Below are 16,165 nucleotides of genomic sequence, written 5' to 3' on the forward strand. Positions count from 1 at the left end.
AAAGATCAATAAGCATAACCAGACCCGGATTTATCATACACAGGCAGAGTAGGCCCGTGCCTAAAAAAACTTTGATTCGAGGGCCTTGTTTATTCTTTAAATTTTTAATTTATATGTTATTACATTTTATAATAAATCATTTTTTGACATTTTTATTTCAGAATCCAGAAGACAGTATATGCGTTTCGCAAAGAACGTTTGCAATCGCAATATCCGTAGCTGGATTAATACTTATGCTTTGTGTTGTTCTTGCCATAATTATACTTTTAGCGCGTCGTCGAACAAAGAAGGTATCTTCAGTACCAGGAAGCTCGATCTACAGTGGTCCATACACGAACACTGCTTATAGCCATACTAGTTAAGTTTAATAAATTAGATCCATTAAATATTAATACGAAATTAATTTTTTGAAACAGCAACGTAATCGATATTTTATTAATGTTGCAAATTTTAAAGATGCCATTTATTTCTTTTTTTGATATTAATATAATCAAATATTTTCGATTATAAAATTGATTCAAATTATATTCGATACAAAATTTTCTAAAATGAAAATTCGATTTTTAATCTCTTCTAAATGTCACAATATAATTTATTTTAATAAAGAAATGACCGTGCAATTTTTCTAATAATCGTACTGTAAATATTAAAGTATACGTTCGATATTATTTTCAATTCGTTGCACAGTAGTACGTTTAACACGACGTGCGTTTTTGTGATACATTTATTCATCTGAAAACAGAAGCACAAAACGTAAATTTGACATCATACTGATCTAATTTTCCTTAATTTTACGTGACTGACATTACTTGTGATCTTAGTGATGCAAATTACGACTGTACACCGTATACAATTAAGAAATAGAATCTGACGGTAATCATTTATGACGTAAATTGTATGTAATTATGAAACCCAGCTGATGTCAAATTTATATAAAAGTGTTTACGAAGTTTTCGTATATGCGATATTCGAATTATCTTTACAGTTAGTTTTCAAAGTTTTCAGTAGAGTCCAAAATGAAATCATCAGCTTCCAATATTATGGACTTCAAAACAAGTACTTTAATTTGAAACTACAAAAAACTGTCAAAAAAATATATTTGCACCCCTTTAAACATTTGTCTTTATTTATGTAATAATTATGCCATGAATATTCATCAGTTCCCACATTTTTACATGAAAATAAATAATTTGATCAAATGCGAGTCGAACTCGCACATGAAGGGTTCTATACAACCGTACAAGATTATTATTATTTGCTATTATAGCGGCATTAGTTATACACACTCATAAGTTATTAAAATATCAACTATTGCGATTTCTGAGATACAGCTCGCTGAAAGACAACCAACGGAGCCTTAGTAATAGGGTTCCGTTTTATCATTTGGGTACGGAATCCTAAAAATTACTTTACATGTGATGTATATGCTACTATGCAAGAATACACTTACATCATATTTATAGCACGTTCTTACGGAAAAAAGTGGGAACTTAAATTAAGAATTTCATTTAATCAGCTTCATCACCTCCTAATTTTTAATTTGTTCAAAAGAAAAGTTATTTTATTCCTAAAATAAAATTTTACAAAAAAAACTATATATGAAGATAATTCGAATTGAAAAGAAAAAAGTGGGAAACAAAAATTTCTAGATTTTTGCACAGGCAAATTTACTTACGATATACATACTAGGGGAAAATGGTGTTGGTTAGTCTTTAAGTACTTAAAAGAAAAAATCGACCAAAAATAAATCTGGAAATTCATAAAAAATCTTGAAGAAACACAATAGGGCTATTTGTTAAATGAATTCTATATAAAAATTATATTGTCCAAAAATTTTCATACAACGATAGGTACATTCTGATAATTGAAAAAGTTACGTGTCACGAAAAATTTGTAAAAATATTGAGAATTTCTATGTTTCTACATTGCGAATACATGACGTAAATTTGATGTCATATACTACCTACGTAATTAACATATCCCTGATAAAAAAGTCCGATTCAGTTCGGATTCAAATTTTCGAATTCATTCGGAGTGATTTCCTATACAATCGAATAGAATTCCAAGACGAAATTTCGAATTCAAAAGCATTCATAAATTCGAACTAATTTTAAATTTCGAATAAAATATCAATTTCAATGAATCCGATTCAATCGTATTCATTTCGATTGATTGAATCTGAAATTCCGAGTTCATGAGTCCGACTTTTTTATGAGGTAAGACAACTATTTTCAATGATTAACGGAATAAAAGAATTGATTTAATAACCAGCCCTAATAATACTGTGATAAACAAATGCTGCAAAAAAATCCATAAATATGATTTTATTTAAAAAAAAAAAAATGTAGGAAATATATATTTTTCTAAATGATAATTTTTGGCATTGGATCATACAATGCATTGAACTACTTTGTAAATAAGTTTATATCGAACGTTTTATTTTTTTTCCTAAATGCATTTCTGGTCCTTTTCCATTGAAAAATTTACGTAGAAAAATATATTAATTTAATAATAACTATAAATAATAATATAACAAAATTATTAACGTACTTTTATAAATAGATAAAAAGTGTCATTTATATTGTGAAAATAATAAAGGTGCTTCCCACGAAAATACTATTTTTATTCAAAATTATCCAATTCAACTCAATCGTTTTCCTGCTTTAAAGCAGTGCGGCTGTCGCGTGATTAGTCAACTAGGCAATTTGTATGACTTAAATGTAATAAAATCGTAAACTAGGCAATTTGTATGACGTTAATGTAATACAATGCTCTAAAACTATCGATAAAGCGTCTAAAATCAAAGCTTTTCTTCTTTCTTTCAGGAAAACGCCCTAAGGTAAAGTTTTTTTTGCATAAACAGAATCTGTGATAAATTTTCTTCATAATAAAAACTTTTTAAAGCTCAATCATCGATTAATTTTTGTACAATTAACATTATTGTGAATTCTTCCATAAGGTCTTGTGTTAAAAATCACAATTTTAAAATGAAATAACTCAAAATTTTGCTCCACAAGAGGCCCCAAAACTTTGTTTATTGTGATCAAGGGACTTTGTACTATCATCTACCGCAAAAAATAAACATTCAACGTACTTGCTTAAACATCAAATTCCACATGTAACGAAAATTCCGTTACATTTCACTATGCCCCAAGAACACGTCTCGAATACTTTTCTACTTTGGATACCGTATTTTCTTTTGATAAATATTCCTACCTGATCCAAGCAATTACCTCAGATAGTGAAAAGTAGACGATGCTCAGTGTACTTTATGGTCTAAGAAATGTACAAATTATTTTCATTAAATTTTATTGTAACGAAAAATAAACATAACTTAATAAATTCTTGTCAAACTATTATTAGACATACTAACGTCGTCTACAAATAATCTATCATCACCACTTAATTTTTTAACCTCTTCTAAAAATAATTTTCTATTTGCTTCTAAACGTTCCACTTCACGTGCCAAACGTTTAGAATTTACTAAACAATTATGTGGACATTGTTGTATCTCACTTTTGTAGCGTTTTTCATATTTTGGATTAAAACGATTTCTAGCTCGACGTACTTCATTATCTGGTGGTCCCCATAGTGCATCATTTTTGAACAATGTTGTATTCTAAAACAAATAACAGTTATTTGCGATACAAGTGGGATAAGAGCATAATTAATATACGCAATCGAAATATGCACAAAGATTGCGCATTTCAAAATATGCACAAAGAGTGCGTATAGAACGAGTTGGGCAATCGCTGAAGTGCGTTATTAATGGAGCTATATTTATACAATAAGCCAGACTGAAAGAGCTGGCCAGATGGATTCGCAGACTCGCTTAGCGGACCAATTACCCAATATGTGGGCAACTCTGACAAGTCAAGATTTCGATTCGTCAAGTGAATGGTAAATTTTAGAGATAGCAAGATTTAAAAAATCAAAAATTCTTACATTCATTGCAATAAATCGAATATTTCGAAAATAATAATAAACAGCTGAAAACGGTATGGGTAATAAAATGAGCAACGACAGTATAACACAAACAATTTTCATATAATACGTTTCCGTAATCATACCATATAGCGTTTGTATTTTAATCAAAAAATAAATCAATATTGCTGCACCCACAAATGGAAAACATTTCCAACATATTATCCAAAATGTCATAGATAATTTTGTTTTATACATAAAATCAATATCGTTTTGTAAACGATTTGCACCATAGATCCACATAACAGCTGTACCATATAATGTTATTGCAGTTAAAACAACCAAATGACGTGCAAAATGGAACCACGATTCAATAAATATGAAATGTATTGGCGTTAATAACAATGAACCAAGAAGAAATGATATTACACATATTAATATACAAAATTGTAAACGATAATGATGAAATGCTGGTTTTAAATCTTCTATCGAGTCTAGTACACCTACAAAGTATTCCAAGATTAAGTGAACTAGGTATTATCGCCAAGGCTCATGCGGAAATAAATCTCTAATATTATTATACCTGTTATAAATATAATTTGTGTTAATAATCCCAATGTATAAATACTCAAATAATATGTAATTGCAAAAACCGTAGGAATTGGAAAATAGGAAGTGATTAAATCTGGTATTAAAGCCAACAATACTTCATTGCCTACAAAAGAAAAAATTCAGTATACACTATGTCCTAGAATCCTTAGCCACCCTTAAATGAGTTTTTTCTTCTAAGATAAGTCAGATACAGGAAAATATTTCAAGCAAATGTTGGATTGGACCGAGGCCTTCAAAATCAATGAAAAGTCAACTCGTTTTCGTTACAGGTAAGAGGTAGATCACAATAAAATTAAAAAGTTCTTTAAAAAATAATATTTTTTTTCGAAATAAAGGTTCGTCAGAAATTGCATGCAAAAATTTACAAAACCTCTTAGAGCCTGATACCAAATTTTAAATTCTAATTCAAATTTCGGGTTTTTTAGAATTTTAAGCAAAAACGCACTTTAGCATTCAAAAGAACATCTCAGGAACCCATTGTATGACCAAGCAGAATTAAAAATTTTGTAAAATTTATTATCAGAACGAATTTTCTGGAAAACATGTAAAACTTCACAAAAATTTCCACCCCCTCTACTTGAACTAAATCCTGTATCCGCGCCTGTTAGCTACTATATGTGTTATAATAAACGAAAAATATTACCTGACCGAGTAATACAATGTACACTTTTAAAATTAAGTAAATGACGTACAGCTCGAATTTTCATATTAGACCAAAACGTAAAAATAAACATCATTATTAAAAACACAATTGCTGTAAATAATGCATCAATTGTTGGTGTGGTTGTGGGCGGTGCTCGTGCACCTAAACAAACCACATTCAATGGTAACGCACGTCCAAATACTGAACTAACTAATCGTAAAATAGACATCGATTCTGTGTCAAGTAATCCAAAGCTTGAGTCATCCACTTCTTGACTTAGTGGTACACCTTTAGCAAAAGACAAAATAAACATTGTAATTTGTAATTGACTCAGTCATATACTAAGGGAGGGTAGATTATTGCGCACCTAATAGGTCGGAAATATAAACTTTTTTACCCGACTGAGCAACGCAAAGAAGTCTATATACCAAACATTGGGCTGATTTTGCTAATTCTTACATCAATCGATTCATCTTAGCCTTGCAGGGATTACTGATGATATGATAGTAATGAAAATTCAAAATAATCAAAATACCACTTACCACACATTATAGTCACTACGAAACATACAAATAATGTCAATGTTGCCAAAGTTCCTAATTTCCGTGTTAATGATTTTGTTGTATTCAGGCCCTATTCATAATTAATTAATACGTATATTTATTTGAAGTTACATTATTCAGGGTGACCCATGATTAGTTGTGCTCTTGGTCTAAGATAATTTTGTAATTAAAAAATTCTAAGCTCAATAATTAACGAGACACGGACAATAAGGAGAAATCATACAAAACACAGAAAATGGTAGTTTTTTAGAATGAAATACATATAGATTTGGAACATACCCGGTTTGAGTTGCTATTGAAGAGTTTGTTTTTTTCTATAGGTAAAAATCAACCAAGGTATTAAAAGAAAGCCAATGTGCTAGCAAGTGCTAACTCAATGGAGTTTTCCATAATTTTTGATCAAAAACTATATAGTAAAAATAAACTATAAAAAAAACACAAATTTAGTTAGCTATGGACATTTGAAAAGAACCTTTTTATAACCAAGAGTGTGTCTATAATTCTGGCCGTAGAGTGCAGTGGAATACTTTTAAAATCACGGGACAACCTTTATAAAAATATGTGGCATATTTACAATTGTTGATACAACAATGGTTATTAACCATGTGACTCCTAAACATCCTACCGATGCAGGATTAATATGAACAAATGTTTCTATGAAAGTATGCCGCAATTTTAGGAGTTCATCATTAGTAATAGAATGCCTGAAAAAAAAAACATATGTTGTAGACATAAGAATATACTTTGGCTTGTACACAGATTCATTTTTCTTTTTTCTATTCGACTCTTCGGCAAATTATTCAATCATTAGAACAAAGTTATAATCTTACCTATAATATGTTAAACAAGACAAACCAATTGATGGATAATCAAGTGAATTTTTATCACACGTCTTAAAACTTAGATATGGACAACATTTATCATTATTGACAGTGTTCTTTAATTCGTCATTAGTTATACATTTTGTAAAATTTTCATAGTGTTCATAGACTTTGCTAGATTTTACACATTTGTTCCATGGTATTTCTTCACGCAATAGATTTAACATATATGTAAGACTTAATGAAGCTATCACAGATGACCATATTATACTCAATAAACCTAATATAAAAATTGTATAACCAACGCCTAATAAAAGTAATGAGTTTATCGTTAATCAATATTTAAAACGAAAGCCAAAAAATTAAGTGGAGCCATCATAATAATGTTAGTAGTTACGAAGGGCTACTATTCGAAAAGATATTAGCGTCATGATAACATACCCTTATATACAGGTGATATTGACCATAATCTAAAAAATCCACATTTACAAAAATGTCCTAGGAATAGATTTAATGAAGTCAACGGTAAACCAATAAGCAAATATGCAAAAATAAATACAAGTATAAATATTGTTCCACCATGTATTATGCTATGTTTTAAAAAATCCGTAAGTAAATCCAAGTTGCCAAATAATAATATAAATATAATTGTTGTGTATTCACCCCATGTGAAATGTCCAAAATTCTCCTCAGCCTATTGTACATAATCAATATTAGCAATCAGATTGCATTTTTTCGAAGATAAAACTTCAATATGATTATACTAAAGGTATAGATGGGTAATCTTAGTGCATACCTTTGTATCTTCTATTGTTTCAAAATATTGTTTTTTTTGTGTATTTAATCCTTCATTTTTAATAACATTAGGATATTTTAACATTTTGAAGTATTATTTACATATAATAATTATATTAACACTGTCAATTCAATTATAAATGGTGATTGTTTATAGTAAGTTGCCACGTTTTAAAAAAATAATCCAGGTTCTAGATACATTAATCACGGAATACTAAATAATGATGGGTATGCACGTAATGGTACACCGGACAGAATTATCCAACAGGTCACCTGTACAGGTAAACCGGAGCGTGTGTGCCAGCCAATGCAGGCATATCTGCGCAGGTGACCGGAGAAGAATCGAAGTTCGATTCTTACTACCGGCACAGGTGAAGATACCTGACCGTATTGGCTATCCACGAAGGGTACGCTTAGGCTATAGAGCCCTATATGGAATACCACATATGTGTTTTACCATCTTTTCCGCTTATAATTTCGTTTATGAGCTCCTCAATTATTTTAAGAGTCTAGATGCACCTCCTTTTTGTTATTAATTAATTTAATTTGACAGCGGGAATCGAACCCGCTACCCTAGGCATACCGCGAACGGAATTGGTTACGCTTTAACCAACTGAGCAACTAAGGTTGACTTTCCGCACACTTGGTTATTACGAACTAGTAAGCGCGCTAATGCGGGTAAATATAAAAACCACACTTTCTGACCAATCTGACTTTTCTTGTTGTTGTTGTTCTGAAAAAGATCTACAGATTTTAACATATAAAATAAAATAATGTATATAGACACCCACTTGATATTTTTATTGTATAAAATGTCAAGGAAGCTTGCATATATTTACAAACATAAATGATTTTACGTAAATTAGAGCTCTTAATTAAAAATTAATTGCACAAATCTTTTCATTAGATTAAAATATTTTTATTTTATTTAAAAAATCTTCAAAAAAAGATTTTTATATATTTTATTTTATATATTTATTCTATATTAAAATATAAAAATTCGATTCGTACTTAATTTTAATTTAAAACTATCCAAACAAAAACAAAAGTACACTCCTCAAAAATAAAAATATGACACTTTTTATTTCGATACAATATCTAACATAACAGTTTTCTTAAGAACGGCGTGACACATGCCGTGAGCCGAGACAAACATTGAACTTTTTCTTCTTTTACAAATTATCTTTAATTTCCGATTGCTATGATAACACTTTATCATTAAAATCTGCCCTGGTAGATCCCTTTAGATCCAAAAGGATCAAGAATGACAAAGTTAAATGCCTGCAAATATTGTACATTTTTAACGAAAGAAAGGATGTCGCGTTTTATTTTTGCGGAGTGTATATAACATATTTGCAATTTTTTTAAAGATCATTCGATTCTGAACACTAGATATATGTAAACTCAATTGTACATTACTTGACTATCGTATCTATACTCTGTGTCGTTAAAATCGTATCAGTTAAAACATTCTAAATATACGCTTCAAATGTAAAGTTATAGCTATTACACTTAGAATTTTTTACCTCGTGCGTTTTTAAGGACATAGAGTATACTAATATTTTTATTACCCATGTCCCAGTTGGCTCGAAACGCCAGAAGACTTCATTTAGATCTCCTCCGAATATATTTATGAAAAGGTGTGCGGCAACTTTCCTAACAACAATGCATAGTACAGTGGCGTATTTAAATTCCGTGCCACTCCGGGATTCTTAAATTGTCTTAGTTCAATGTATTTAGGAAAATGTTTTTGCGAATATCTATAGACTTATATTTTTCCCAAAACTTTTCGTAAATTAGACTACGTCTAAGGGCATCTAAACTTTCTAGATACTTAGTTACCTCTGGTGTGTTTTTAGTCCAAGTAACAACGACAAGGCGGTAATTTTCGCTATTTTCAAGCGAAAGAGTACAAATAACGTCTAAAAAAGAAATTTTGCCGAAATTCCATCATTAATAGTCACAATAGCTATATTTTATTTCAGCTGATTCGCGAATGTGTAAAAAAAAAGTATTAATAACGATTGCTATTATTAACTTAACCAATTAACTTGACTTAATCTCGCTTAGTAAATCGAATAAACTTTTAAACATAATAAAGCTAAATATAATAATAAGTATTGGACGATAAAACACTTGCCCTGTTTTAATCACATATTCCTAAAAAGTTACCAAGAATTTAAATCATTTTGTTCATTCGGCACCATTCTGTGTAAAAAACATACAATGAATATCGTCCAATACAATTTCTTATGCAATCTCTGTATTGTATAACAATTACGAATAGAATTTTATTAAATAGAAAAATAGAGAATAATTTCTGTTTGTTATTTTAATATATTTTCTTTTTACAAGAAAATAAGTACTTAAAATTACATTTACTCATTTTTATTTTAAAAATCAAGCAAGTACAAATTTACACTAGGTTCGGTTGCTCAAAAAAAAGATTTAGTACCGAAGCTATGTTAGTAGGAATATTATCATAAGTGTTTTGCGGCGGAATTTAGATATACATTAAAAAACGCGCTGTCTGCGGTGTCTATAGACAGGATGTTAAAGCACTCTAGAAAACATTACCAATATACCATTTATTTAATTCACGGAAACATTCAAAACCATTCCTCCTAGCACAGCTCCGATACGCCCTATTTTAAAATATAGTTCAATAAACCAATCAAAAAATTAGATTGTACTTTAGCAAAGCTACAAATTTTGGTTCTGAAAGACAAAACCTCTTCAAACTGTATTTTTTTTAGTATGAAATACTCAATATCTCGTAACTAATTAGTTAAATAAAGAACTTTTCAAAAAACAAATGGTGTTTAAAATAAACAAATAATCACTATCTTTAAATTATTTTTCATGTAAATATTTGAAAACGAGATATTTGGCTTATTATGCTAAACAATTACAGTTTCCGCCTCCTTGAAATAATTTCTTATCAGCAAGGTAGTTAATTCCCAATCTTCCATCATACTTCACATTTTCTCATAAAGGTTTAGTTTGTTGCAGCTATTTTTGTTTTATTTATTGAACTAATTAACGTAAGTAGAATTTTAAACTTAATAAGAGAGACTCAAATAACAAACTAAGTAGAAAATAGACGATTGTGAGTTTCTTCATTAAGGATGAACGAACACGATAACGTAATGGGGATAGTTAGAAACTGCTAAGTAATGAAAAAGCTCTAGTCATCGAATACTGAACCATAAACGCAAGTCATTCAAAAAGAAAGGTAACATTTTTTATCGATATTCACCACACATGAACTAAATGTTTCCTCGACAGCGACAATAAAAGTGCATCATTTCTGTTTCATAACTAAGAGTTTAGGTAGGCTAAAAATATAGATGAAATTGTCTAATTTATCCCCTTTTGGTCAAAAAAACATGATTGTCTTAACTATCAACTGCCTTTTCCTTTTAATTGTTTATATTTTGACCAAAGCATATAATTAATTTTTCTATGTGATGTTAAAAATTTATCTGACATTTTCCCCATTCTTCGGGCCAAAAAGCCAACAGTACTCGAATACAATACTTTATTTTCAATAATAGAGTAAAATCTATTGGATATTTCTCCTTTTTATGAATAAAATTGTACTATACTTTTGGAATGTACTCATAATGTTATGGTTAGGAAGAGGTGCAGGAAATGTCCATGTGAGATGGCTACGTCAAATTCTTATCGTCATATTGCATTCCATGTGCCATTATATAACCGGACATCTATGAGTTGTTATAACGCGTCAAACGAAATCATACTTACAAAAATGCAATAAGAAGTTCACGAGATACGAGAGACAGGCAGATGAAGTGTCAGTAAGAATAATCTAGCATGTTACAGAGAAAAAGAAAAACATAACAGTCTCTTATAAATTGTTTTAATTTAAGCTCCCAAATCTCTAATAATGACCCTCCTCCTTGTGCATTATGTCTTGTTGGACAACTTCTTACATAATTTGAAATTCGGAGTCCCAATCAAAAATTTTAACAGCCACGCGAAAAAGAACGTCCCGCTATCGAGAATTTTCTTAAGCAAGAAACTGTCCAACAAAATATAAAAAACACACATATAAAATCTCAACGGTGATGTAATCAGTAAGTTTTTTAGGCATAGGCCTACTGACTAAAAATATTTATCATTTCACAATATTTTTCAACTTTTATTTTCGCAAACCTGTGTACGATTGAATAGATCTTAAAAAGTGAAAACAAAAGACCTTTGAGACTCAAGTGAATATTTCACAAGATAAGCTGCAAAAAGGTATAAGAGTGCATATTTGGAAGCTTATATGAAAAGTTACTTGACAGCTTTTATTTTATTTTTAAAGAAATTTCCAAAATTTTTAGTTTACCGAATCCGATAAACCGTCGATCGTGTTTGTAAGAGAATGTCATCTATTTTTCTTATCTTTTTAACAAGTCGGGCATGGCAAACTAATATTCGTCCTAAGTTAAAAGTAACAAAATCAGTTCGGAAAAATTGAAATAATGAAAATTAATCATTTTTTTTATGAAAAAATCGAAAAAATGATTTTGATCTTATAAATAACGTTGTTTCGTAATGTATGTGGATGATTGAAGTGGCTTTTGTCCATCTTTTTCATCTGTAGATTCAATATAATCATATGATTGACGTGATGATATATGCTAAAATTTTAGATCCTTTATGGCTTGTGGTAAATCGGGCAATTTCATATCTTTAATTTGTTGTGGAATATTCATATTTTTCACTGCTGATACTGCACGTGCCGGTGCTGCCGTAATACCAGCCTAGAAAAAAATAACATTCATTAATAATAGGGAATATTCATGAAATTTAAATTTGGTTCAAATATTTTTCTTCCGTAACTTTAATGACTGGACATTTCAACTTAACCATTATTTTAGTAATTAATATCTTTTTAATTACTTAAAATTAATTAATAAAAGTACAAATTCAGTGAGGGCATTTAAAAATTTCTAAAACGGAAATTCAAATTTTTATGCGGACGTGACATCAAAGTACGACCTTGTCAAATTTGTTGACATACTTTATGATATTAATTACTTACATTTTATATGGTATTTCATTAACTTATACTATTCTACGGCTTTTTATTAGAAAACTTAATATAAACGAGTGTAAATTCTGTGTAGTAAATTCATTTTTTTAAAGTGTAAATTTCACGTACTTATACGTCATCAACAGTGAGCGCCAAAAAACTGCGTTTAAATATCTCAAAATTATAATGTATTTTAAATATTTTTTTACACTTAAATACAGCATTTTTAAGCAGTATTTATATTTTTTACTTTGATATAACGGTGTAAACAATGAATTAAAAATATTTCAAAAATAAATGAAAATTCCCTATTAACTTGGTAACCTAATAAAAAATGAATCGAAAATGATATTAAGGAAAAATTTATTAATCTGTAGGTTTTCATATTTCTAACATAGAAATGTTACTATCATTTTCAGGGGTTTCATTTTATGTCAATGTTTGTTTGGCTGTTGTTGCTGGAGCTTGGGCTATCAAATCGAAAAGAAACAAAATATATACCTCTTGTTTCTCAAGTTTATTTTGTTCTTCTATTCGTGTTAATATTTCAGTCATATTTGTTTCTAAAACCATACCACCCATAACAAGTTCATTCAATATAAAATGTACTTTATCGACATGAAATATTAAGTCTAATTCACAAACATTTTCAAAACATTTATCTAATGTCTCAACAAATACTTGTATCAAGTCTAATATACCAAGTTCACTCTCTGATGAATCAACACAAAATACAAAATATAATGTTGCATAATGTCGATATATTAATTTATAATCCGAACCACCAATTAAACTGTAAAAGATCAAAGAGCCAGGTAAAACATGTTTCATTTAATTCGAACTATTTATGATGTGCTTATACCTTCCACCTTCCAAAAAATTGCAAACATTATCATCTCTTTTTGAAACTAATTGAAATGTCTCTTTTATTATCTGTTGTTGCATATCTTCTGTCTAAAAAGAATTAAATTTTTTATATAAAAATATGACACGTTCACTAATATTTAAAAATATTTCACTTACAAAATATTGATAAAATTTCGACAGCCTTGGTTTCCCATGATTATTAAATACTAATATGGCTTTTATCATTTTATTTCGAATTTAACTATTCTATTTAAATATAGTGAAAATTTTATAAATTTGTTGACACTTTGACAGGTCACTGACAGATATTATTTTTTTAACATGGAATAAAGAGTTCTCAATTTAGCGTATAGAATGCGTTATTACTTGAAAGTACTTGAAAGTCTACAAAACTAAAGGCGGAATCACATGAACACTAGGCAGAATACATTCTTTTAAGTTTATATTTTTGATAGTATGAATTCCCTGGAATTCCCGTTAAAGGCTGTCAATCCAAAAGTTCAACAGTGTATATTGAAGAGTTTTATATTTATTACGGTTTTTATATATCAATTTTGAATTTCGGCTATTTGACGCTACCATGATTATTAAATACTAATATGGCTTTTATCATTTTATTTCGAATTTAACTATTCTATTTAAATATAGTGAAAATTTTATAAATTTGTTGACACTTTGACAGGTCACTGACAGATATTATTTTTTTAACATGGAATAAAGAGTTCTCAATTTAGCGTATAGAATACGCTATTACTTAAAAGTCTACAAAACTAAAGGCGGAATCACATGAACACTAGGCAGTATACATTTTTTTAAGCTTATATTTTTAATAATATGAATTCCCCTTAAAGGCTGTCAATCCAAATGTTCAATAGTGTATATTGAAGAGTTTTATATATAACGGAAAATTATATCAATTTTGAATTTCGTCAATTTGAAGGTAATTCAAATTGAATTTTAACCAGTGGTATCGCAATGGATATAAACGGCTGAGGAAACATAAATTGAGGAGATACAATTTGAAAAGATACTATGGTCGCCACTTTCAATTTTTATTTATAACAATCAAAGTACGCGTATTTCAAATCACAGAAAATATTTTGAAATGCCAAAAATTGGGAAAAGTAATAGATTTTTAAGTTTTTTTTTGACTATTGTCTATAATTTTCTTTTAATGAAATTTTGGCTCTGTAGCAACCATTATTTGCAAACACCAAACACAATTTTGATCTGAACAGAAAAATCTTTTGGTATAATCTTACTGATGATAATTTAACCTTTTGACTCTCACTTTAATACTCTAAGGCCCTTTGGCGGAGGTCACTCAAACGTTAAAATTGACGAACGTTGATTTCAACGTTTTTGGGTTTCTATAGTCTAAGCAATATAGATGCGTTTAGAAAAAGATAGAACTTGCGCTCAATTCTCAAAAGTAAAATGGCGATCTATCACTTCCAAGAATTCTGGTAACTATTAAGTCATACCTTCCTAAATAACCTCCATGGTCATATCATACTAATATGCTTTAAAATTTTAAATAAAATTTAAGACTTCTAGAGTTAAATTAGCTAATTTTAAGTAATAATTTGTAACTGTTTAAATATCATATTCATATTATGCCTGGTTGTGCAGTTTTAAATTGTAAACAACGATCCGAAAATGGTGTAAGATTATTTTTATTACCACAAGGTTCCAACAACGAAGAAAGAAGAAATATATGGTTAAAAAATTTAGGCAGAATTGATCCACCAAAACATACCTACATTTGTGCTGTAAGTATATTTTTATGAACAACGTTAGTTTATTAGAAATAAGGAGCAAATTATTAAATACAAAATTTTTTTAAGTAATGCAAAGTAAGTCGATACCTTTTCAGAAACATTTTACGGAAAATCAATTTGAAAATCATCGAGCAGATGGTAAAAAACTATTGCGTTGGAATGCCATTCCTACAATATTTCCCGATAATCATGTGTCAGAAGTATGTAAACAATCAGAGGCACTGCCTGCTATAAATTTAAATGTTTTTTCTAATATATTTCAATCTGAAGATCTTAAAACATGTAATGATAATAAATTTTCCAAAGAATGCAAGGCAGTTCCTGAACAAAGTAAAGATTTAAACATTTCGAGAATAACTGCAATAACAGAACCGGAAGTAGATATAAAAGTATTGAAGCACAAATTAAAGTTATTAGAAGATCAGGTACAACAATTAAAACGAGAAAACAAAATGATTACAGACCAAGTTCAAATGGTGTTTAATAAAGATCAAATTCAATTTTTAAAAAAAGGTAAAATGATGGATTGCCAATGGCAACCAGCAACCATTCAAAAAGCACTGAAACTTTATTTAATGTGTGGATCAATCGGTTACGAAGAACTAAGGAAGCAAAATTATCCACTTCCTTGTGTACGAATTTTGCAAAACCAAATACCAGATTTTAAAATTCGTGCAGCCATGTTAAAAGATTTATTTCCTTTATTAGAATTAACAGATGTAGAAGAGGATGCAAGTGGAGTATTCGGCAATTCTTCAGAAGTAAAATGATTATTATTTATTATATTTATTAATTATACGACTGTTTAAATCAGTGTTTTTCAACCTTTTTTTTTTATCGTAGAGCTATTTTTGAGTTGAGTTGAGTTTAATACACTTGGGAAACGCCGATTTAGACTGTTGTATGTGGTTGAATATTGTATTTTTTTTAAGTATTTTTATTAATTTTATTAAACCGAATGTAATTTAAAATATTCTATTTATTAATGTCTGCACGCATAACTAGACAATTCAAGTTTATATACCTTGTGAGACAGGAAGTTTAATCCTCCATCTGCTTTGTGTTGTTTTGTCAATACATAGTCAAAATTTCGCAAGTATTATAAAAATATT

At 29.2% G+C, this 16,165-nt stretch overlaps 3 protein-coding genes across 4 annotated transcripts in view; 2 read left to right on the top strand and 1 right to left on the bottom strand.

Annotated features, from left to right (window-relative positions):
* The window catches only part of LOC123299886, a 37,057-nt gene extending 36,629 nt beyond the window's left edge, over window positions 1–428 (top strand). For both annotated transcript variants that reach the window (XM_044882289.1, XM_044882290.1), the window contains exon 8: window positions 162–428. In XM_044882289.1, coding sequence (XP_044738224.1) covers window positions 162–362 — 201 coding nt within the window. In that variant the 3' untranslated portion in view covers window positions 363–428. The remainder of the gene's footprint in view (window positions 1–161) is intronic.
* Window positions 429–10,550: 10,122 nt separating this feature from the next.
* On the bottom strand, window positions 10,551–13,542 carry LOC123300336 (AP-3 complex subunit sigma-1). Its single transcript, XM_044882895.1, has 4 exons — window positions 13,429–13,542; window positions 13,268–13,359; window positions 12,907–13,198; window positions 10,551–12,133 (listed from the first exon to the last, which is right to left on the bottom strand). Exons 1-4 carry the CDS (start codon window positions 13,495–13,497, stop codon window positions 12,011–12,013), a joined length of 576 nt encoding a protein of 191 aa, XP_044738830.1. The 5' UTR covers window positions 13,498–13,542; the 3' UTR covers window positions 10,551–12,010.
* Window positions 13,543–14,708: 1,166 nt separating this feature from the next.
* LOC123300759 lies at window positions 14,709–16,020 on the top strand. The gene is made up of 2 exons (XM_044883405.1): window positions 14,709–15,044; window positions 15,149–16,020. The coding sequence occupies exons 1-2, from the start codon at window positions 14,889–14,891 to the stop codon at window positions 15,821–15,823; spliced, it is 831 nt and encodes a 276-aa protein (XP_044739340.1). The 5' UTR covers window positions 14,709–14,888; the 3' UTR covers window positions 15,824–16,020.
* The last annotated feature ends 145 nt before the right edge of the window (window positions 16,021–16,165 follow it).

The sequence above is a fragment of the Chrysoperla carnea genome, chromosome 5, assembly GCF_905475395.1.
Source record: "Chrysoperla carnea chromosome 5, inChrCarn1.1, whole genome shotgun sequence".
In the NCBI taxonomy this organism is placed as follows: Eukaryota; Metazoa; Arthropoda; class Insecta; order Neuroptera; family Chrysopidae; genus Chrysoperla; species Chrysoperla carnea.